This window comes from Nanorana parkeri, unplaced genomic scaffold, assembly GCF_000935625.1.
Source record: "Nanorana parkeri isolate BGI_ZX_2015 unplaced genomic scaffold, ASM93562v1 scaffold69, whole genome shotgun sequence".
Taxonomy (NCBI): domain Eukaryota; kingdom Metazoa; phylum Chordata; class Amphibia; order Anura; family Dicroglossidae; genus Nanorana; species Nanorana parkeri.
This window is the reverse complement of record NW_017306337.1, coordinates 875363-898334: the sequence shown is the minus strand read 5'-3', so window position 1 is coordinate 898334 and position 22972 is coordinate 875363. Positions and strand designations below refer to the sequence as shown.

Genomic DNA, 22972 nt, shown 5'->3' with positions numbered 1-22972 from the left:
CGATAAGAAGACTCAGAGTAGAATCCAGTGTAGTTTATTTGCCTTCTTAATACATAGGATGTGATTCTTAGAGTGAAAAGACATTCATATCTTTGCCAATAACTGGATAACCGAGACCCTCTTACCTCAGCGAAGGTGATGTACAAAGAGACAGTGCAAAGGCATTGCTTAGAAGGTTTAGCAGACGACTATACCAATGTACAGAAAAGAGCAGGGGTGAAGTGGAAGATGCCAAGTATGCACAGATTAGGCTGCAACAAATCTGCTGATCTTACACTTGTAGCTAGAAATACAGCATAACACAATAAAATGCAATGATATAGATATGCAGTGTAACTGAAACAGCAGAAATAATGAAAATGACACTGGATGTGGCAGCACACAGATGTTAAGCAGAATATTTTCATTCCTTTAGTCCCTTTTACACCACACTGAATTGTAAGTTTTTGCTGGAACACTAATGTGAACATCATTCTGACAATGCTGGAGTTATTAATATGACAGCATATGTGATTGTACTAAAAACCATCTTATTTCTTTGCAGGTATTTGGGGAAAAACCCACACCAGAGGATGATATGTGCTACATCGATATAGCTTCTGATGATTTGTCAGAGAGTTATTACAAAAAATCAGAAGTAAGCATTAAAACAAAGCTGTTCTATGTCTCCATGAGGGTAGAGTGATGGCCTATCTGTCTAAAGCTGAACATAGTAAGGAATCATGTAGATGAGGATTGTTTTTCTGCAGTTGGTGTGGCGAGTTTGAAATGCGCAGGTCAGCAGATTCTCATTTTCAGTGTGGTTAACCATTCTGTGCCTGCGTTTACCTGCATTTACATACTTTCTTTTCTTTGGATGCAGCAGGTCCTGTTCAGATGTGTTTACACCGCAAAGTAGTTCAAACACAGCCTTTTGCTGTACAGGCAGTTCCCGGGTTATGAACAAGATAGGGACTGTAGGTTTGTTCTTAAGCTGAATTTGTATGCAAGTTAGAACAGGTAAATTTTTTAAGTGTAACTCCAGCCCAAAATAGTTTTTTTAGTTTTGGATAGCATAGGGAAAGATTAACCCCCTGTAATGTTTGTTTTACTGTGTGTGCTCCTGGTCAGAAGATTTCCCCTCACTTTCTGTCCCTGTGACAATTGGATTTTGAACATTTTGAGTTGTCGTGGAAACAAGTATTGGTGATAAAGCTTCAGTGGAGACACCTTTTTCTGATGGTAACTCTTACAGGAGTGAGTTTCCCTTTCTATGGGTAGATTTCCTCTCACTTCCTGTTGTCTCCTGGACAGGAAGTGAGATTAAATCTTTCTAATGAGGATACAGACAGCAGTAGAAACCACACAGTGACCTGGAAGAAGAGGCGGCCACCCCTCGTCTGCATGTCTAACAAGAGCCAACTTCCTGTAATGTACATACAGTACTACGAACCAGACCCAAAAAGGCGGGCACTCCTCGTCGGCACCAGCAGGTAGCATTAAAACTACTAAAATGCTGTGTGGCACACTTTGGCTGCAGCCTGCGACCCCCTTCTGTACAGTAATAGCCTCCGTAAGTAGCGGTCGTATGTAAGTCGGATGTTTGTAACTCGGGGACTGACTGTATTTTGTATTTGAATGCATACATTTGACCAGTGCAGCAGCTTTTGACAAGAACGCCTCTTTACACAATCCTTAATAATTGCTACAGGGTGAGTAGAGCTGGAAACATTTGCTGCTTGACTCCAACTTGAGAGCCATAGATGGTTTAGAGTTATTTAACCTGCCGACATCCACCCAAAACCTCACACACAAACGGAAGCCCCCCCTGGAACACTGCTCTAATCACAGCAATTTCTCAGGGAAGAAGAGCAATGTTGATTAGAGTAACGTTCAGTGGGGTGTGACAGACTGCAGGACAGCAGGGCCACTGCTTGTGTGTGAGAGAAGTGGTCTTGCTACAGCACTTTGCTGATCAAAAAAAGTTTAACAAACCGCAAATGTATTTTTGTATATGCAGCCTGATTACATTTCACCAATAAAGTTAGAGGGTTCAGTTGGGCTTGAGTCATTGGGTGAGTAATTTTGTAAATGAAAACATAGCAGGCTATTTTTTACATCTGAATAAAATACTTCTTGTCTCATCAGGATCTTAGGACGTTCTGTTCAGTGAAGACTGGCCGAGGACCATTACTGCATGACTGGCAAGAGACCACACAGCCCATAATGTGCTCATACAAATTAGTAGCAGCCAAATTTGAGGTCTATGGGTTTCAGTCAAGAGTCGAAAGTTTCATTCATAAGGTAAGTTTTATTATAGGGCATGACTGCTATGAGAAAAACAGCCAAAAGCCACATTTTGCTTTGTTAAAATTATCAGTGCAGTTAAATATTGCTCCTAATACTCAGATGAAAGGGAGAAATGGAAGGAACCCTGGAAAGCAGTACCCCATAAACAAACAAACAAAAAATAGGACATTAAAATAAATAATTGGTTTGATTAATATAATGAATACAAACTTAAGAAATGCAACTTATGTAATTTACAGGGTTATTCACAAAAGGGTGAAGAGTTTGGAGAAGGCAGGAGAAGTGAACAATCTAGGACAACTTAGCTGAACTGGAAAGTGAGCGGAATTGGAGAATTTTTCCATATCCGCTATGTTATCCTACATCACTTCTCCGGCCTTCTCCAAACTCTTCACCATTTTGTGAACAACCATGTTAGAGTGCCCCATACTTGTGCCAGCTATCAAGTAGGTTTGGACCGGAAGTTGTGCTAACAATAAGCTATTTATATGCCTTTGAACAGCTGAGTAAGAGGGAAAAAACCTAGGCAGAAGGTAGTTTTGTATTAGTGCTTTGTGTGGTAGATCTTTAACACTTATGGGTAATGCAGTAATCTCCTTTTTTTTTCTCTGGACTGTTGATTAGTGAATTGCACAGTCCAATGGTGGCACTACACATAAAGTAGACATCCTGCTGCCCACAGAAACACAATCTGGTTTTAGTTTCCACGATGATAATCCGGTAAAGGTTTTAAAGAGGTTGGAGCGTGTATGAAAACAATACCTCACGATATCCCTGTGTCTATGGCTAATGATCTCCAAACTCAGTCCAATATAGATGTAATCTACAGATAACAGGGCTCTGTTTATATGCATCTCTGACCTTGAATAGACATCTACCTGGATAGCGAACAGCTGGGGTGGAAGGTGCAGGTTTATACGGTCCACAGCAGAGAATATGTATGTGCCATTATATGAGTGCTGTATTAATCTAGTGTCCTCACGGTTCAGCAGTATGGCACAAGTTCAGATTGGTCAGGATTGACATTACTGGTCTGTTCTGTGACTCTATGGGTACATTTAAACTTGGGTGACTGCACTATGAAATCATTACAATGGCTTGCTAAAGTTGGATATGTGTAACATAAACATACGTTGACTGCCTGCTGCTAATTATACTCAATTTAACAATTGTTACATTGAATTATGTAGGCATTGATATATAGTATAACATTCTTAAATAAGATGCCATATAATGCTTAATGTTATGTTTCTTTTAGAACATCAAAGACATATTGCTTGCTGGACACAGACAAGCTGTTGCTTGGATGGATGAATGGTATGGTAAGTGGAAGTTTTTGCTTTATGGAAGAAGTTGCTGCTTTAAGGGGGATTATTCAAATCTTTGTAACATAATCTTTTGGAGTAAGTAAGCAGAGATGCCCTGTATCCAGTTATATTTAGTGACAGATTTGCAACTAAACATATATACACAATTCATTTGGTAAAAAAACCCATAATGTGTTGTGATTAGATAGGTTCTTGGTCTTCGGCCCATTTCATGGTGGGTGCATTTTTATGTTTGTTTCACAGGATGCACATATTAACATCAAATGTCTGTGTTTACAACATCATCACCTAGAGTTCTGTTTCAGATTATTTAGAAATAAGGTGAAAAAAGATGTATTTTTATATATATAATATATATTTATATAGCTTGTCATATCCCTGGGTTTAAGTAACAGCTTGGCAATTAACCTGGTTTTAACTGCAGGTTCCAAAAGTTCTAAAGGGTTCTGTAGAAATGACAATTTTGTATTGATTATATAGAAGGTATACACCTTCAGTGCACCTGCTGCACAGTATGTAGAGTGCAGTTGTCCCTGACCCATGAACACACCAGGCCCAATCATACCTGCTACCCCACTTTCTTTCTAGTTTCTGTTTTACCATGGTGTTGTAAAATGCCTGTTTACTAAAATCAGTAGCTCAAGCTGAAATTTACACACACAGCTTATTGGGTCATATCAGTGCTAATTTCTTACTATGCAGCCCAGATAAAATTAAAACTACTTTTGCTGTGCTGTCTCTTTAACCCATAACCCTTTGTGCTTTAGGGGCCACTTTACAAATAAACATTTGATACATGTTAAAGAAAAGACTGTACATATATATATATACGGTAGTTAGAAAAAAAACAGGAATAAGACATTAGTTCAAAAAATAAACTTAAAAATAAAATGACTTGAATCGTTAATAGCTTCCTTTTCGGCAAGCAATTTTTACAGCTTTTGATCTGGTAAAGTATGTTCTTATTTTAAATATTCACTCACAAGTCAACATCAGTAATCATTATAAGCTGTTTTGAAAGAGAATATCAATATGCTGTACTTTAAGGCATTGTAGTGTCAGTTTTCCGACACCTTTAACTTAGCGTGTGATGGCCTCTCAACAGATGCATAGAGTACAGATTGTATATTTGTCTGCACATTTGCTGCAGTGCACACATTGCCTACGGATTAAACCAAGGTTGCCCGGGTTATTAAAATGATTACATTGCATAACTACTACACTTAATGGACAGTATTCAGTGATTTATTTATTTTTTCATTCAAATGGGATCATTTAATAACCTAGTGGTGTGCTGTTACCCATATCATCCAATGTTAAGGTTGATATTGTTCTTGTGACCTGATCACTGACTTCAAATCGCCAGCACAGGATGGCTAATGAGTGCTGTGAAAATGCTCACGTTTCCACAGGTTGCTTTGTTGATGATCCATCCACAGAGAGTAACCTGTGCAAATGCGTGAGTATTTCTCTGCCCCGCTATGTCCTGCATAGCAATCCTGTAAGTGGCAAAGGTGTCTCCCAGTAACAAGATCACAATTGCGGCAATGGCCTAAATCAGAAATGTTAAGTTTACCAAATTTGATTATACTTATTGAAATTACTAACTAAACTCCATTAGTTACTCGGCAGTGTTATAAAGCACATTATGGTGGTTTTCGCCTTCTCTTGTTATGACTATGACAAGATGGGAAGTTTGGAAACCTGTGGTCTAAGGAGGTTTGAAGAATGAATGTGAAAAAGCGACCTACTTGTCCACTGCTGCTTATAGGCCGAGGTATCCATGTTTGAAACCCCAAGTGATCAGCTGTTCTACCAATATTACCAATAGTAATACCAATCCACTCCAAGGCTCCCACCTTTAGGAGAGCTGATCTGCTTTGTTTGGTATAGCCAACAGTTTTAATTGTTGGTGGTTGCAAAAATCCTTTGAAAATCAATTGTTTTCTCTGGTTGCCCGATGAAAAGAAAAGCTGCAACCCCTGGTGACCTTAAAGCTGTTCTGCTCTGCTGGAATTTCGAAAATGGATATTCCGGGGGGAGGGTCTAAAGTGGGGATATGGGCTGACCACGGGGGGGGTGGAGTTCACAATTTTGGCTTGAATGAAGACATTTTCATTAAGTGATAATACACAGTTTTGATCCTAACAAATTTAAAATCGTATTTTTATCATAGGCATGTCTCTGGAAGATGTGCGAAAGTTTGAGAAAAGACTTCAGGAAGAAACTAATTGCAAAGTAAATTGCCAGAAGAAGTCTTCAGGTGAGCACATTATTTTTTCTTATACGAGAACAGCTTGATGGCAAAAAAAAAAATATTTCTCCTAAGTGTGGTTTTTGTTCTTAGAGCATCAGCCTCTTGTTGGATTCCCAGCAGAACATTTTAGAATGAGGAAGGGTTAGAATCCTTGACATTGTTTATATTGCTGTCTGTGCTTTTCTGTCCTGATTTTCTACCCTGATGGCAACTGCTCCCCTCAATTTTTGTCCTGGTATAACAGAGACAGGAAGTGAGGGAAAATCTTCCTAATAGGGTCACAGTTAGACATGAAAACCTAACAAAATGTTTAACCCAATCTATACAAAACTAATAAAAAAATGTCTGGAGCTTGATTTTAATGAATTTTCACAAATTAGGACAAATTGTATTACTACAATTAAAATCGGGGCATGTGAAGCAAAACATTTGTGGGTTTTTTTTCATGTTTTCATTATTTGTATTTTGTTTATTCTTTAACTATGTAATAATAAATCTTTGCATTTATGCTTGCTTACCAATAGTCCTTTGCAGGTGACAAATTTCAGCCAAAAATTTGCATATTTGAGTGTATTACAGGAAGCCTTTACCGAGAGAAATGCACTGGTTGCCATTGTTGATATTGCTGACAACTAATTCTAGCGGTCTGGCTGCCATATGGACTTTTATACAGTATAAATCATTGATCCAAAACAAATACACAGCTCACGACTTCTCTTGTTGCATACTTCGTCCAGGTCATTGCCTGAGAAAGTACTGCAACTATTGGATTAGCCCAAAGTCAGTAAGTGGCGGTAGACTGCCTATTTTTCTTAGTTTTCTTTCAGAAAACAGCACAGATATCTTTCCCCACTCCATAATTCTCAAAACATTTTAAAACTGTTCTGTTCTCAGTATGTCAAAGCTGAATTCTGGTATTTATTAAAGCAACATTTGCTATTTCTTACGCTACCCTATCTAACAGTACCTGTAAATGGAATTTGTTGTAAGATTTTTATGGTGGTCTCTCTCATCTCAGGGCTTTACAGCCAACCCAGGATAACAGCTGTAAAACCTCTACATAAAAATCGACTTTACATTCATAAGTTATTAGAAAAAAAAAAAAATTCAGCCAATCAGGAGAGAAAGTATGTCTTTGCATCTGGGTAGACTTCTGAAGGTAAAATGGATCTATACTCTGAGTTTTCACAGCTGCTGTCTAAGAATTTATAGAATGTCAAAGAGCAATAAAAAGAATACAACCACCTCTATGCACAGGTACTGTTAAATGAGATAGCAAGAGAAACTGCATGCACATTTTGTGAAATCGCACTGCCCTGGAACCCAGTGCGGGCGATCACACTGCAGATGGGGTTGGCTATAGCGCTCCCTGATCATTTTGTATATCCCTGCACTGTGCGCTGCCCCCGTTCCTGCTGCCGCGTCCCCCCGCTCCGTTGCCGCTGCTGGTTATCCCGGGCACAGCTGCGCGCCCCCCACTGCGCGCGTTGCTCGGTACCGAGAACACAGACACAGCTGCTGCTACTAGAGAGAAGGAGGGAAAGATCAGCATTTCCCCCACCGCTGATCTCTCCTCCTTCTCTCTCTAAAGCACAGCAGCTGCCTGTACAAAGAACGGAGGAGAGATCGGCATTCCCCCTTCTCTCTAAAGGCGTAATCATCACTTCACTTCCGCCTTTTAGCTGTCATTTCTCTGGCTGAGAGCCAGAGAAGAAGCTGATGAAGCAGATTTCTGCTTCATTAGCTTCTTTGGGGGTCCTAAGGTGACATTGGGGACCCCATATAGAGGACCTGTAATTTTTTTTTCTAGCTATCACATTGGGGGATCACTGATAACACTAAACTGATGAGCAGTAAAAGCTTTTAAAGCGTCGCCTATGGCCAATTTTAGGCATTGTAATTTTTTTGTGGGTGCACGCAATTTTAAAGCTTGACATGTTTGGTGTCTCTTTATCCTACGTGACCTTGTATTTTAGATTTTACCAAAAACATTTTGTAATAATGTTTTATAACATAATGCACGGAAAACTGTTTTTTTTTTCCCCAACATTTTCGGTACTTTTTTCATTATATAGTAAAAAATAAAGATTCCAGTGGTGATTAAATATCACCAAAAGAAAGCTCTATCTGTCCCCAAAAAATGGTATCAAATTAATTTCAGTACAGTGTTGCATGACTGAATAAATGTCAAAGTACTGCAGCGCTGAATACTGAAAATGGCCTGGACAGGAAGGGGGTTTAACACCCCGGTCAGCAAGTGGTTATTTACTGCTTTGTTAAGCATATAAAAATACTTGTAGGTCCAAAGCTTGACCACAGTGACCATATTAACCACTGCAATCATTCCTTTAAAATACACTATACTTTCCTTCACGCCAGTGTCAATAGCTTGGCGTAAAAGCTGAGCTCAGCCTGATAGGGGTCCTCACTGCCAGGGTTCCAGACAACGGTAAAGGCCCAGTGGGGACCAACCTGTGTGTCAATCTACACAGAATTATTACATTATCTGTAGGTGGCACTGTGCTATCACTCAAGACTAATAACTATTCCTTATGTGCCGCCCCAACAGGGGCATAGAATATGAGATGCATAGCCTCAGTTAATATTAGCATTGTTATATAGGTTAGAATTTATATAGTGTGATTTGCCTAACTATTTTCTCATAGCTAAATCCATGTGTTATCCTATGCTGCCATCTAGTGGCCTTTTGTTGTAATATACATGTCTTTCTGTAATTATTCCTCATGTGACGACGTATTTTCCCCTAGTGTACGCCCCTTCCTTCTTCCTGTGTGCAGTACTTCCTGTGTCATGGCCACAGTGAACAGCCACATGTAACAAGGACACATATGTAATCTGCACAGTACGTAGGAAAGGCATCATCTTTTGACCGCACAATACTATCACCATTCAACTGCTGTTCCTATCATCTGCTGTAACCTGATGTTAAAGAATAAACACCTCTTTTGAATGAATCGGTATTGACGAGTTCAGCTATCTGACGAGGATTGTCCGCAGTGAGTATATCTGCTTATACAGGCCAGGCATAGAGGTCTCAGCAAGGGATATATTTCGCTATCACAACGATCGGAGTCAGAATACCTTAATTTGTTACATTCCTACTTTTTTTTACTTCTGTTCTTCTTTATATTTTAAACATGTATTTTTTTACTTTTTTTATAGATCCAAACAGTGAACACTTGCTAAACACTGGTGTTGGAAGGCATTCAATCAACAGGTCAACCTCTTGGAATAATGGAACAGAGACATCTCCATATGGAACTACCAAAGGGAATGCAGACTCAAAACCACGACCAAGACTTCCCTCAGCTCCAGAATAATACATATAAGGTTACATTTCTCAACAAATCCGGGACCGGATATTTGGAAACAAGTCCAGAAAATTCCTATTACTATGGTTTTCTGAATAGTCCACATGAGATATACTTGATGGGATGACAAGGTCAAATAGATTTTCATTGTTTACCTTTTAGGTCTACAAGCTGCAGAAGAAATGGAAAGGCTTAGGACTTGTACTTATCCATGAACATTAGTGGTGCACAACATGAGCTGGTGCAATTTTTTTAATTGAGAATTATATCTGTTGGGATAATGGTTAGAAATATACAATGTTAATGCATTGGGGTTTTAGGAGAAGTACATTTTGTAACCTTATTGAAAAGCAGAAGGATTCACAATGTAAACAATGCCAATGTGCCACCAGCCAGTATAGATGCATAGATCTGGTGGGACATGAGGTGTAAATAAGTTCAGGGGGCATATTACTGTATGTTGTACTATGGGAGGTATGTCACTTATTCATTTGAAACTTTTATTTTCTACCAGATGCAGAAAGCATTGGTAACTCGTTAACTCCAAAATTGAAAAATGTAATGTACATAGACATTGGTTCATGGAGAAAAGGGATTCTTGGACAGCTCTGTATACTTGATGGCACATTACGTCTGACCTATAAGTTGACAAGAATGATTTGTAAAATGTAATACTTGCCCAGCACATAGTTTTCTGCACATTAGTGTTGAAAATATTGCTATATCAGCACAAACGGCCCCTATGGGGCCATGGGTATAGGGCAGGCTGGTGTTTAAAATCCCTTTTGGTGCCCTTTCTTTGTGCTCCTCCTCCTATGGTGCTGCCTGCCACAGATTAATGCTTGCACATATTTTGTGTATGTTTTATATGGCATATGCAGGTAGCAGCATTTGTATACTTGTTAATACTACAGGACCACAAGAATGTTTGCAGTATGCTTGCCATCCTTTTTGGTCACTAATTACAATTTCTGGCAGTGAGTAGTTTAGTATCTCGTTCTTTCCCTGGTCAGTTACTGTGATGCACTCTGGCACATGAAATGCATAATGTATATTTATCTCCCGAAATCATGTCCAAGCTTTGAAGCTTTATACTTAAGTTTCAGCCGATATAGAAGCCATGGATAATTCTGATGAATCCACCCAAAATGTTGACGATGTAGTAAAATATGAACAGAAAAAGAAAGCGATAATGAACACAATGAATGTTTTATAAACATATATGTATACAATATTTGGTTTCGTTTAGCTGTTATGTTAATGCTTTTGTATAAGTTTTGGTAATTACTATGATATTGTTATTGTGATAAAATTGAATATTCATAATGAAAAATTAATTTTTTTGAAGTACAAAAAGACACAGATTTCTGTCTTTTTCCATTGTTATGTATACCACATTTCTGATTACACGAGAATGGTTGTTAAGCCAAAATTGGAGTTTGCATTTGGAAGCGGAAGTCATAATGAATATTCAACCTGCAAAAATTAACCCAAGCCTTTTCCGACATAAAATGCATCAACACCAATGTTTGTGCGGTCTGTAGGCAATGTCGGGGGCATGGGCACCGTACTTTAAATTGGATAAAAGCCACCAATTTGTCACGCTTACAGTTCTTCTTTAGGAACCCTGTGTTGCTGTGGCAAAAGAGAACACTTGTAATTGTCTTTTTGTGTAGTGAGTGAGGCCAGGTATGGCTTAGAGACCTGCCTCAGGTCTGGCACCAGGAAAATGGTAAAATTGCAAGGATTTTGCAGGTAACGTGGGTCTGATTTTGATGTAGACTGTCAATGCAGCAGGCTCTGGAAGCAGCTGGATGTCATATGTGGCTTTTATAGTGGGAAGGGGCATTTTTTTGTAACCTTTTTTTAGAAAAATGTTTATCTAGTGTGGTTATTTGGGAATAAGTCAGTTTTCAGGTATGCAGATTAAACTCATGCAGGTCTTAAAGGCGAGCTCTCGCTGCCATTCTGTTGGTTTAGAGTCCATATGAGCACTTCTTAGTCCTTTCATCTGCAGCTGCAGAGATTATTCAGAGTAGCAGAGGCCCAGATGTGCTTGGGGCAGGACTGTCAGGGTGGGAGCATGTAAGTGGGATTTACATATGATCCTCAACTCGCCACCGACGTTTTGAGTTATATGCAAACTCAGGGGTGCTGCTTTGCAGCTCAAAAGCAAGTCATTTGCATCTTAATTTAAAAGTAACCTGTCAAGAGAAAAATAGAAGGAGCAATTGTTGACTTCTCCTTCTGAGAATACTGGTTGCATGGCTGTCATTCTACCCCTTTCCTTCAGTACTTTGAGTCACTAGCCCAAAACAATTATGCATATGATGATGACCTTAATGCTTTGCATACTGGGTCAGTAATGTATGCAGAGTATGTAGAATTATGCTGGCATGTCAGCCGATCAACTAGTATTTTCAAAAGGAGAGGCCAGCTTTTTTTAATACATTTAGTATATCTACCCCAGGTTGTCAATCTAAATCAGGTATTTTCTCTGTTTTTCTTCTGTTGCCTTGTGCAGTGCTTCATGATAACCTATGTAATAATAATTCTAATTGAAGTGTCAAGTGACACTTTAAACATTTTTTGTTTGTGGCTACAGGCCCCAGATGTAAGTTAGATGTGACACAGCCATCTGAAGAGGTCTTTTTGGCCAGATACAGACATAGAGCAACTATGCATCTAAGTTATTTATTGACAATCCATTAATGTTGCCTACCTAATAAAAGATCAAAGGGAGTGATTCATAAAAAGAAATGTTGCTAATGCTATAAGGTTTTATCTTTATATTTTGTAGAAATTAAGCAAACATTTCAAATGGTTGGTATGGACAGGAAATCCACTGTTTCCTTTTTGGGGGTTTTTTTTTCCAGTTTTTATGAATCAGCTCTAAAGTATCTTAACTACTCTATGGAAAAGAGTAATACATAACACTCAAAAGTGAGTGTTTATGAATTGTGACCCTTTTTACGCGTCATTTTATTTGTGTGGACCCGTATTTGGCTATTTTGCTATGCATCTTTTATAAAACAGTTCATGTCTATTTTGCTTTCAGTCACTGAAGGTCTTTTCCTGCATGACTGTATGTCTCTATGTCAACGTTTCATAGAAATGTATATATTTTTTTCTTTATTTTATATTGTATTTTAAGTCAGAATATAGTTAAGAGATTAAACAAAGTGGAAAGCTTTTATTGTACAGTTCTTATACTTGTGTTTTATTGACTGTTATACATTCCATCACTGAAAACATTACAAATTATTAAAATTTTGCCCAGTGGATGTGACCTGTTTTCTTTAGAACAAATGAGAATGATCAGTGGATGTTTCATAATATGAAATATAATACCGTAATATCTGAGCTCATGAGGCTGCAACGAGGATCTCATTTTCATCCAAAATCGTTATTAACCCATATGTTTTAGTATCCAAAGTAAAGAGGAACACCATTCCCATTTCTAACATGATTTACAATTTCAACTATTGTTTGCTGGAAGTTTTATGTAAAGATAAAACTTAGTTTAATAAAGTTTTCTTTTTTTCAGCCTAAGAAGATCATCAGGAATTAAAGAAAATACCTTTTGAGCTTGTCAGAAATGCAGTAACTTTGTCAATTCATTAGTGATGCACAGATACCGAGTATTTGGGCAATACCTTCCCCGATACTGGAACTTGGGGGCGGCTTCCTGGCCAATCAACATGCAGCCGGCCAAACAGACAGCTTGATGCAGATTGACTGTGAAGCCGGCTTCCTGGGAAATCAGGAAGCCGACTCCATGCTAGCGGAAGTATCAGTATAAACCCAAAAACCAGTATCGGTGCAGCCCTACAATTCATATAAGCTAACCAGATTTTAAAAAAAACAATCCTCTGTCTTCTGTAAATTACTAATTCCATAAACCCCTATGTAATGAAGTTAAACTAAGGTAAAGATGTTTGAAATTAAATCTGGTTGGCTATCATGACTGCCTTCATAGAAATAGTGGAGGATTGAGCGTCGCCATCCGGGAACAGGAAGTGTTAGTTGAAGGATTACCAGTTGCAAATAACGGTAAAACGAATGCAGTCACCTCATCTAATTGGTAGTAACCTGCAATATATACAATTTAAGTTTTAAGCTTCAGATAGGCTTTACTGGAGCTCTGTGTCAACTATTTTTTATTGGATCTAAATAAATGTTGGTTGTTATTGGATGATGATAATATTGGTGACAAATTGCACCTTGCGCCAAACCCTCAGTAGCTGCAAGCACTATAAGAAGTGTTACCCTCTAAAGGTATCAAATTATAATAATTAATGTGCTGCGCTTCAACTAGAACAATAAATAATCAAATCTCTATAATAAATATGTACTAAACAATACATGCAATCAAAGTGTTCACAATTGCTCCTCTTGTAAATATCAATCCTAAATAATATCCCTCTGGAATGTTCAGTCATATATTCAGTGTTCAAATGTGTACAAATGTGGAATCACACGTATAAAGTGCTCAAGTGCACCACACTCTTTATCCTTCCACAGTGAAAGTTCTTTATACAAAGTCCATACACCAACTCCAATTATGACCGAGGTGCTCACCACTCTCAGTGGGCCGCTCACCTTATAAGTAGACCCAAGCAGGTCTAAAATCGCTTTATAGGATCTCCAATCGATCTTATTCAAAGGCCGTCTCTCCACAGACTGCACAGAAAATGACGTCAGCATGTCATCACAACCATACCCTATAAAATATAAAAACAGCCCATAGTGTAAAACCGTAAAATAAAAAAAAACTCCTATATTTAAAAAACTAAGGAAAGTTGACATAAAACTTCAAGTAAAATGTATGCCCGATAACTCTTTCTCTGTGTCACCTTATTCTCTGGGTGCAAAGACGGATCAAACAGGAGCTGTGCTGCTGACCATGCAATCTCCAATCCACGTCTGCGAGACTCCGCCCTGGGCCATAAAAATTAGGAGACTCTGTCCACCAGGCTAATGACTGGCAGGGATATTGTCTGGGACAGAGAACTTCAGTTGCACTTCCTCAGAAAATTGCATCAAAACACTTTGCGATGCCACTTTGCTCATGTAACCAACGGAATTGGACCATAAGCAAGCTGTCATGGATATTTTGGTTGGACTTTGCGCAGGAATCTCCGGTGCACTAAAAGGTACATGTTCGGTATTGAAATGCGCCCAGCACAAACAATCCCGTTGCTGTTAAAAGCACGCTGCATTCAGTTCTTACTGTATAAGGGGTGAAGTACTTCTTTTGCGCCAGAGAGAGTCAGACACAATGCTGGTTCAAGCTGGAGTCAGTGTAGAAAAGGGCAGAACAGACCCCCAACTCCTTCATTTTTTAAGGTCAAAGGATGACGCCTAGTGGGAGACGGCTTTACAACATCAGCCAGTCAGCCCAGAAGATACCGGTACATATCAAAAGGAAAGGAGACTACACCAACATGGCTGAACAGTGAAATGCATGCACCTCATCCCTGTAAAACAAGGAAGGATGAGTCATGTTCATTGTCCCGAACAGCCATGTGGTTGCCCATCCCCCATCATCGTCAGCATGGACCCCATTCAATACTGCTCAGAGTGACCAATATCTAGTAAGATCATTGTTCTTACAGGTTTGAGACTATCTGAGGAGACATTGCTAATGCTGTTATCTATATACGGTACCAGTATACGGACAAGGCATATATCAATGTCTTCTTATAAAAGCAGATATGTATCTAAAATGGATAGCGCAGTCCGCAATAGAGGTATAATACGTATCTCGTTATACGGACTTCGCTTCGCTAATGTGTACATACGTTTGAAGGCAACGAGCCCAGCGCATTGCACTTAGGGCTCACAAACCGGCAAACGCCTCCACACACTGTGAACATGTCTCCAAGCCCATGAGAAGGTTTTCATACTGACGGTTTTATCGCTGGTCCCGATTCAACCCAAGTACCCTCTGATAGAGCGTTCCTCAGTTAAATCCCACACAGGGAGACAGATGACAATCCCTAAAACACATCCTAGAATAATAATTCCATATAATAAAATTTCCACAACAAAGCCCAGTACTCGGATACAAATCCTCACTGTCATCAAACATCTTCTCCTCACCAAACAGACCATCTCCTGAATCTCTGAGATCTTCCTTGAAGGAAGGAACACTCTGTCTTGAGAGGTTTTGCATGACATTTCAAGGTATTCTAGAGATAGTTGACTCTTGTCAGCATATATTACCCGGCCAAAGTGTGCTAATATCTCCAGTGCCCTCTCCATATGGATTTTCAGGGTATGAGGCATATCTGTCAGTACTAAAATGTCATCCAAATAGTAAAAGCTTCTGACACCCCGAAGGCATAGCAGATGGTAGCATACAAGCCAAACCTGGTACTAATAAAATATGTTTTAAATCCTTTTCATAGCACCTTAACCTCCCTGGTGGTATTCCCAAGTGTAGTTCGGGGTTACTTTTCCATACCATAAGCGGTAACCCCGAGCTACACTCGGGAAAGCCGCGTAGCATTTATTTACCTTGTCCCTCGAGCGGAGCTGTGTTCTGCGGCCGATGCCGCCTTCCGTGTTCCGTCGCTTGCGAGTGTACGCGTCGCAGGGGGGCGGGATATTAAAAAACAAAAAAAAACGACAAAGACGAAAACAATTTGAAAGAAAAATAGACAGAAAAATTACATGGAAAAAAAAAACAATCATACCGCCAGGGAGGTTAAAGACCACCAAATGGTCTAGAGATCAAACTATATGTCTCACTAGTTGTCTAACTTAGTAGCTGTCTACCATGAATACGCACGTTTTATGGACATAGTTTTGAGACCCTTTTTAACAAGTTCTGCTTTTTATCCAGCATGGTTCATTCATTTTCTCTTATTTCATGAATCTTGAACATGAAAGGACAGACGTTCTTCCTCAGGTCAGGATATTTCCCTAAAACTTTCAGAGGGGATGCCTCCTCCTCACACCCTTAGCCTGTTTCACCAGATTTCAGGAATGGAAACCATGGAACAAAAAAGAAAAAGAACATCTGTACACTGGGCATCTATGAATTTATAGCGGCTTGCCAAGGTGATGTCCCTGAGAGGGTCAAGGCTGTAACTGACCCACAGTAGGCTGAAATGAGGTGCTCCAGGAAAAGATGTACATGAAAATGTCCACAGATTGAGACCTATAATTGGAACACAACGTTTAAGATGCACATTTTGGTATTTTATACATACACACAGGAATTAAAGTAGTACTAAACCCTAGACATGTGCACTGCCAAAAAAATTGTTTAGTTTCAAATTCGGATTTGTGTTATTTCGTTTTTCGGGATTCGGGTGTGAAAGTCAATTCGGATTCGGACGAAATTCGTTAGCGGTAGTTCGTTTGCACGTTCGTTTCTTATTCGTTTCGTTCATTCGTTCGTAGCACAGTGACATTCGAGGGGGAAAAATGTTTTTCTTCAACGAACGAAACGAATAAGAAACTAAAACAAAACGAACGTTCGAACGAACTACCGCTACCGAATTTCGGAAACGGAAATTCGGATTCGTTTGCATTCGTTATATCTGTAATTCGGATACATCCGAATTTCCGAAAATTCGTCCGAATTTCGATTTGGAACTAAATGAATCGCACATGTCTACTAAACCCACTATTTGTTTCAATGTGTTCACTAATATCAATCAGGGTAGCATTCTGCAATCCATAGTTTAATAAAAGTGTGGGCCCAACAATTACTATTTTATGGCTTCAGTGCTTTAGACTCCAGGTTGCTCCTTGCTGCTTCCCTTAACTTCTGGGTGGAACTGGAGACACGGGAGGAAAGGGAGCAGTGGAGCATGTGCACTGAGGAGAGAGAATTGGGGAGCAAGAAGGTGGTGCAAGTGCGCTACGGAGAGCTCTCAGTCAATGAATTAGATGTTGAGGGTGCAGGTAGCTCACTTAAGGGGTTAAATGTGTATTTGTGTGTGTGTGAGGGGGGTCAGGTATATCACTTAGGAGTTAGCTGCTGGGGGGGGGGTCTAGTTGGTAAGGACTCAATTAGGGTTTAGGTAACTCAGTTTAAGAGTTAGGGTCTCTATGTGCTAAAAAATCACTTGAAGGGCAGGTGTATGTGTAACAAAGGGGAGTTAGGTGATCAGGGCTCAGTGAGGGGTTAAAGTAGCCCTTTCAGTAACTTTACAAGTATGCATCAATACCTTATTGGCCCTTTACCGCATACAGCAATGGTATAAGGCCATGTTCACATAACCAAGTTGCATTGTAAATAGGGATGCACCAATACTGGTATCAGTATCTGTGACAATACTGGGAATTTTCATGAGTACTTATACTCACGAAAATGCCCGGATCCTATGTGCCAATAGTCTGTGAGATCCCACACAGCCCAGCTGAGACCCTGCACAGTCCATCTGAGACCCCACACAGCCCATCTGAGACCCTGCACATTCTCCTGATACCCTGTACAGCCTCTGCAGACCCTGCAAAGCCCTCCTGAGACCCTGCACAGCCCATCTGAGACCCTGCACAGCCTCCTCAGACCCTGCAAAGCCCTCATGAGACTCTGCACAGCTTCTATAGCTGGAGGTATTCTGCATTGTTGTAGATTTGTAGTCTCTCTTCAACTTAATGTCAGTGGCAGAACTAACTTGAAGAGATTCTTGAGGAAAAGTATCTGTACTTGTACTCGGTCTGGAAAAAATGGTATTGGTGCATCCCTAATGTTAAGTGCATTTTACATGCACCACCATTGTATAGCAGCAAACTGTATCAAGCAGCACTTTTTTGACACACCACACCTGTAATGCACCTAAAATGTGTAGATATGAATAGGACCTAAGTTTTTAATTGGAATTCGTGACCACAATACAACATTATAAGTCCAAATGTAAAATGCCCCCTTACCATAAGAATGTTAAGTAACTTTGCAGCATAAAACTCAGACTGTGCGATTTCCTAGTTCTCAGAGTTGCTGTCACTCAGAAAAATGAGTCATAAAGTTATTGTTAAGTTAACAGATGCATACCAGCGCTGCTAACCTTAGCCTTGGTATCTGAGCTTCAAAAAACTCTGGTCACTTAGGGCTTGTTCACACAAAATGCAGACCAGATCTGCACGAGTTTCTGCACATGCAGTGCAGTGTGTTTTGCCGTGTTTTTGCCACGTTCAGGGCCGTTTTTGTGGGGTTTTTTCCAGTGCGATTACATGTGTTTTTGATGCATTTGCGAGCGTTCCAGAGCAGGAAAAAAAGGGCTTGCTGCATTTTTTTTTACATGCTCTGGAACTGAACACTGTGGTGTGAACTAGAGCCCAAAATACAATTGGAATACATTGGATGCAGCTTTGATCTGGTCTGTAACTGCTCTGGACTGCTCCTGGAACACGCTTGGTGTGAAGTAGCCCTAAAGGATTCAAAAGCTGTCTTTGTGCTACAGTCAAGTTACTTTGCCTATGATGTAATGATGCCATCAGTCTGCTATGGACAAGTGAAATAATTTCCTCGGTCTCCTCTTCCCCAGTGATCAGATGGCAAAACTGTAACTTTGTAGTCACAAAGTGAGAGCCAGTAGCAGTAGCTGATGTGATGTCAGACATTTGTGAACACAGTCTGGATTTAAATGAGTGTATCATTTCTAAAAGAAACATATTAATCCAGGAAGTAATAAAGCAGAATAATGCCTGAACAAAGATGGTGCTATAGGGGAAAGCAGCTGAAGGCATTGTCAATTGGATTACTGTCATCTCTCTGAGACGCAAATAAATATCCAGAAGTGTTTCACATTACTGAGCAGGAATGTTATAAAGAGAATATAAATGCAAAAACAAAACATTTAATATATTACATACCAGTCCTTAGATGTTGTGTTTGCATTCGTTTTCTTTTTTCATGGGGCACTTTGAGGACACTTTTTGTTGGCTGTCCAGAAGCAAAGTCCTCTGAGGATCGAGTTGAGGATTCTCAGCGGTGACATCAGCAAAAGGGGAGTGTCGGGGACCATGTAATGCAAGCCCATCTACATTGCAGGGTCTCACGGGGGCTGTGCAGGATCTGTGGTGGGCTCTACACGGTCTCAGGTGGGCTTTGCAGGAACTGTGGTGGGCTCTGCGGGGTCTATGGCAGAGCCCTTTAGTGTGAGGGGGGCGCCCGTGTTTCGTCTTGCCAAGGGCAGCCCCAAACCAGAATACACCACTGTAAGAGGGGACATGATTTTGATGTACAAAATGTTTAATTGAACTTGATGAACTTGTGTCTTTATTTATCCTCAAATACTTTGTACCTATGAGCTGTAAGAATAACACTTGTCTGTATATTGTGGGTCTCTGTGATTGGGCCCTATAGTAAGAACATTATGTTTAAGGCTCCGTGCACATATTAGCATTTTGTCCGCACCTATTTGTATGTGCGGAAATGCGCAAAACATAAAAACCAATACTTTCTAATACCTCCGGGGCAGGATAATGTGCATCGTGCAAAAATGTACAAGTGCGATATTGTGGGCAATTTCCACGTGTTCTGGCTATAGTAGTGGCCGCAAACATGTGGAAACCACACGTATGTTCAAGTGTGCACATTTTTGTGCCAAGTGGATGAATGTGCAGAAAACCGCGCTGAATTCAAACTGCTATTTGTGAACAGAGCCGTAGTCATCTCTGTTTAAATTAGCTGTTAAAATATAGTGCAATATACCATACATATATGAGAGAATGTTTTGAAGGGCGAAAACACAGATTTACATACGTGTATGTAATATCATGTGCCTCCACACATGCTATAGTAATACTTTAGGTTATTTATTGTTTGAATGATGATACTTTTGTCCTGTCTGAATATTATTAAATAGCAGGAAGCATTGGGAACACATACTATGCAGCTTGTTGACACTGCACAGCAGAAAATCAATGTGATTTAAAAAGAAGAAAAAATTAGGCAAACTTTTCCGTATCTACAGTACATTCCATGTATACATTTTCTTCTAACGCTTGTCAATAGACTTCAGTGTTTTCCAGGCAATCAGCATGAGGGCAATTTTTTTTTTCCTTTTTTAATCACTCACAGGTAGAACTGGAAGAAAAGTGCCTCTAAAAGTTCTGTGAAAGGATTACAAATCTCTACTGAATGCCTCCATTAGATCAAATTATGGGGTTTATTAGCTATTTAAAGTATTTGTGAGCAGGTGACAAGTATGGAACATTTCAAACACTTTTACTAGCTGCTTGTTAGTGCTACCCCATTTCATTATCACTGATATTTACTGCTTTCTGTGCTCAAATGGATTAGCTAATGTTCATAATGTAGTCTTTATTAAAACATAATACATCATATGTAGTAGTAGAGGCACACCTATTAGACCAGCACCCGAGGAGTCCTGACGGCAGTTAAGGAATTGGAGCAGGGAGATTACTTTTGATAATACAGCATATTTTATTAATATTTTTAATGCTTATGGTGCTTTGGTGGGCTATTCTTCTGTTAGCTTCCATGTTAGGCTAAAGAAGACTAAAGCAGTATACTCTGGTTCTCAACCAGTGCATCTACTGTAAGGATACTGTCACCGACGGTGAAGGGCGAGGAGGCGGCGGGCCCCCGCAGCAGCAGCGGTGGTGGCCTGGCCCTAGCAGCGCAGGGCCCCAGCATTGCTGCTCCACCGGCTTCAAGACAAGTTGGGGCCCCATCAGCGACGCTGCTCGTCTGAGGGCGGAAGTGACGTCACGTTGGTGACGTGACATCACATCCGGTCAGTCCAGCGATCAGGTGGGGAGGAGAGCGGAGCGGCTGTCCTCCTGTCAGTTTCAGGATGACAGAGGCTGTGAGCGTGGCCGAGCGGAGGATCGGTAAGTATCATTGATATTTACCGATCCTCCGTGTACCGCACAAACACTGGAGTAATCATCTGATCACTCCAGTATTTGAAAATAAATGGGGACACATAGTACCATGTGTCCCCAGTTATGAATGAACAGGAGGTGATTTACATCACCTCCTGTTAATTCATGAATTTCTCAATGGAGAGAAGCACTCAGTACAGAGGCCCATTCCCCATTGAGAATCTGCTTGATAGCTTAGACCCCTAATATTTCCCCGAAGCCCCCCCAACAGTGAATTAAAACTAAATAATAATTAAAAAATAAATTAAAAATGTGTAAATAAAAAAAAAGCACAACCCCTCCCCCTTCCCCCAACACACACATAACATACACGTGCACCATATTGTGGTGTACGCCAGGCACATGCGCTGCAGTGTGCTGTTAGAACGCATCCCAGTGCATGATTTTTTTCTATCGAAAAAAAACATTCATTTAACTGTGGCAGCACATGGCAAAGCTTTGTGGCGCATTGCCATGCATTGTAATACCTTGTGTTGTAATTAAGTATACACCTGTATAATTTTATCACAACACAAGCACCAACACAGCGCAAAAACCATTTATAACATAAATCGCTTATTTACAGTTAAGCGTTCCTTCATTTTTTTTTACAATCCCCCTTTCCTCAGCCTCTCATTGGTGTGGCAGTATTGCTGACTTTATGTAAAATGTATAGCTGGTGGTATTCTGCATAACTGTATAAGGATTATACAAGAATGCAGAATACCACCAGCTATACAAGACTACAAATTCCAACACTGGCGGAACTTCCGGGTCGCTGCGGTCGCAATTGCGACCAGGCCTTGGCGTTCCTGTTGGCGGGGCGGCCCAGAGAGGACGAAGATGCCCCCCCCCCGAGATAGTGCTGCTCCTTCCCCGCGGCTCTGCCACGCGCAGCATGTACGGGCGGCTGTGCGGAGGGGCGGGAGAGGCTGTCACTGGTTCAGCAGAATGTACTGCAGGCACCGCCAGGCGGCACATTCTTCTGTGTGAGGATCCTCTCCTCTTAGCCCCACCACCTGGCCGACGAGACACAGAAGAGGGTCCTGCATGAGAGTCAGGTAAGTCTGGACCGGGAAGGGGGGGCGCGGGGGAAGAGGGATGTTGGTGGTATTCAGCATCCCCCTGATTTTTATTTTGATGTATTGCTGGGACTTTTAGTCCTGCATAGCTGGTGGTATTCTGCATTGCTGTGTAATCATTATAGAGCATTGCAGAATAGCACCAACTATGCAGGTCCCAGCAATGCATTATATTTTTAAGTAGGTATGCACCAGTCGGTGCCAATACTGGGCATTTTCACAAGTATTCATACCGTACTCATGAAAATGCCCCGATACTAAACGCAGATACCGGTGTTCTGTCTAGAATACCAACATAATCGAATTTGCCGACCTCAGCATCTGCGCATCTGTGCACAGACCAGTATGATCGAGGAAACTGGGATCCGTCTGTGTGCAAACGCAGATACTGGGTTGGCGTTCTCGACAGAACACCGACACTAAATTTTTAAACGGAAGCGGCTGCCTGAGGTCCCGCACTTGCTGTTGACCTCGGCAGCCTTCCTGTTAACCACACAGTTTCATGGCGGCGGGGGGTTAGGGGGGCCCTTCATAGTTTTTTGCCCTGAAGGTTCTAGTTTCGCCACAGGAATACATTATACAAAGCTCTAATGTCCCCCCCACAGTCACATCAGTCTCTATACAGAGGAGCTTACACTCTAATGTCCCCCCCACAGAGACTGATGTGACTGGCTCAGTGTTCTCTGTACAGCACTGCGGTATATGTCAGAGCTATATATAAATGTATTATAATAATGGTGCGGGGGGGACCATGGGGACCGGGCGGAACGGGGGGTGGTGGTGGCCTAAAGCCGTGTAGGGGGCCCTGAAATTTCTGATGGCTGCCCTGGG

The 22972-nt window shown here is 40.7% G+C and overlaps 1 protein-coding gene across 1 annotated transcript in view; it reads left to right on the top strand.

Annotated features, from left to right (window-relative positions):
• Positions 1-9715, top strand: part of LOC108804678 (cytoplasmic phosphatidylinositol transfer protein 1-like) — a 102962-nt gene extending 93247 nt beyond the window's left edge. Inside the window, exons 6-10 of the mRNA XM_018576520.1 lie at positions 545-637; positions 2128-2283; positions 3548-3611; positions 5794-5880; positions 9058-9715. Of these exons, the coding sequence (XP_018432022.1) occupies positions 545-637; positions 2128-2283; positions 3548-3611; positions 5794-5880; positions 9058-9215 (558 nt within the window). The 3' untranslated portion in view covers positions 9216-9715. The remainder of the gene's footprint in view (positions 1-544; positions 638-2127; positions 2284-3547; positions 3612-5793; positions 5881-9057) is intronic.
• The last annotated feature ends 13257 nt before the right edge of the window (positions 9716-22972 follow it).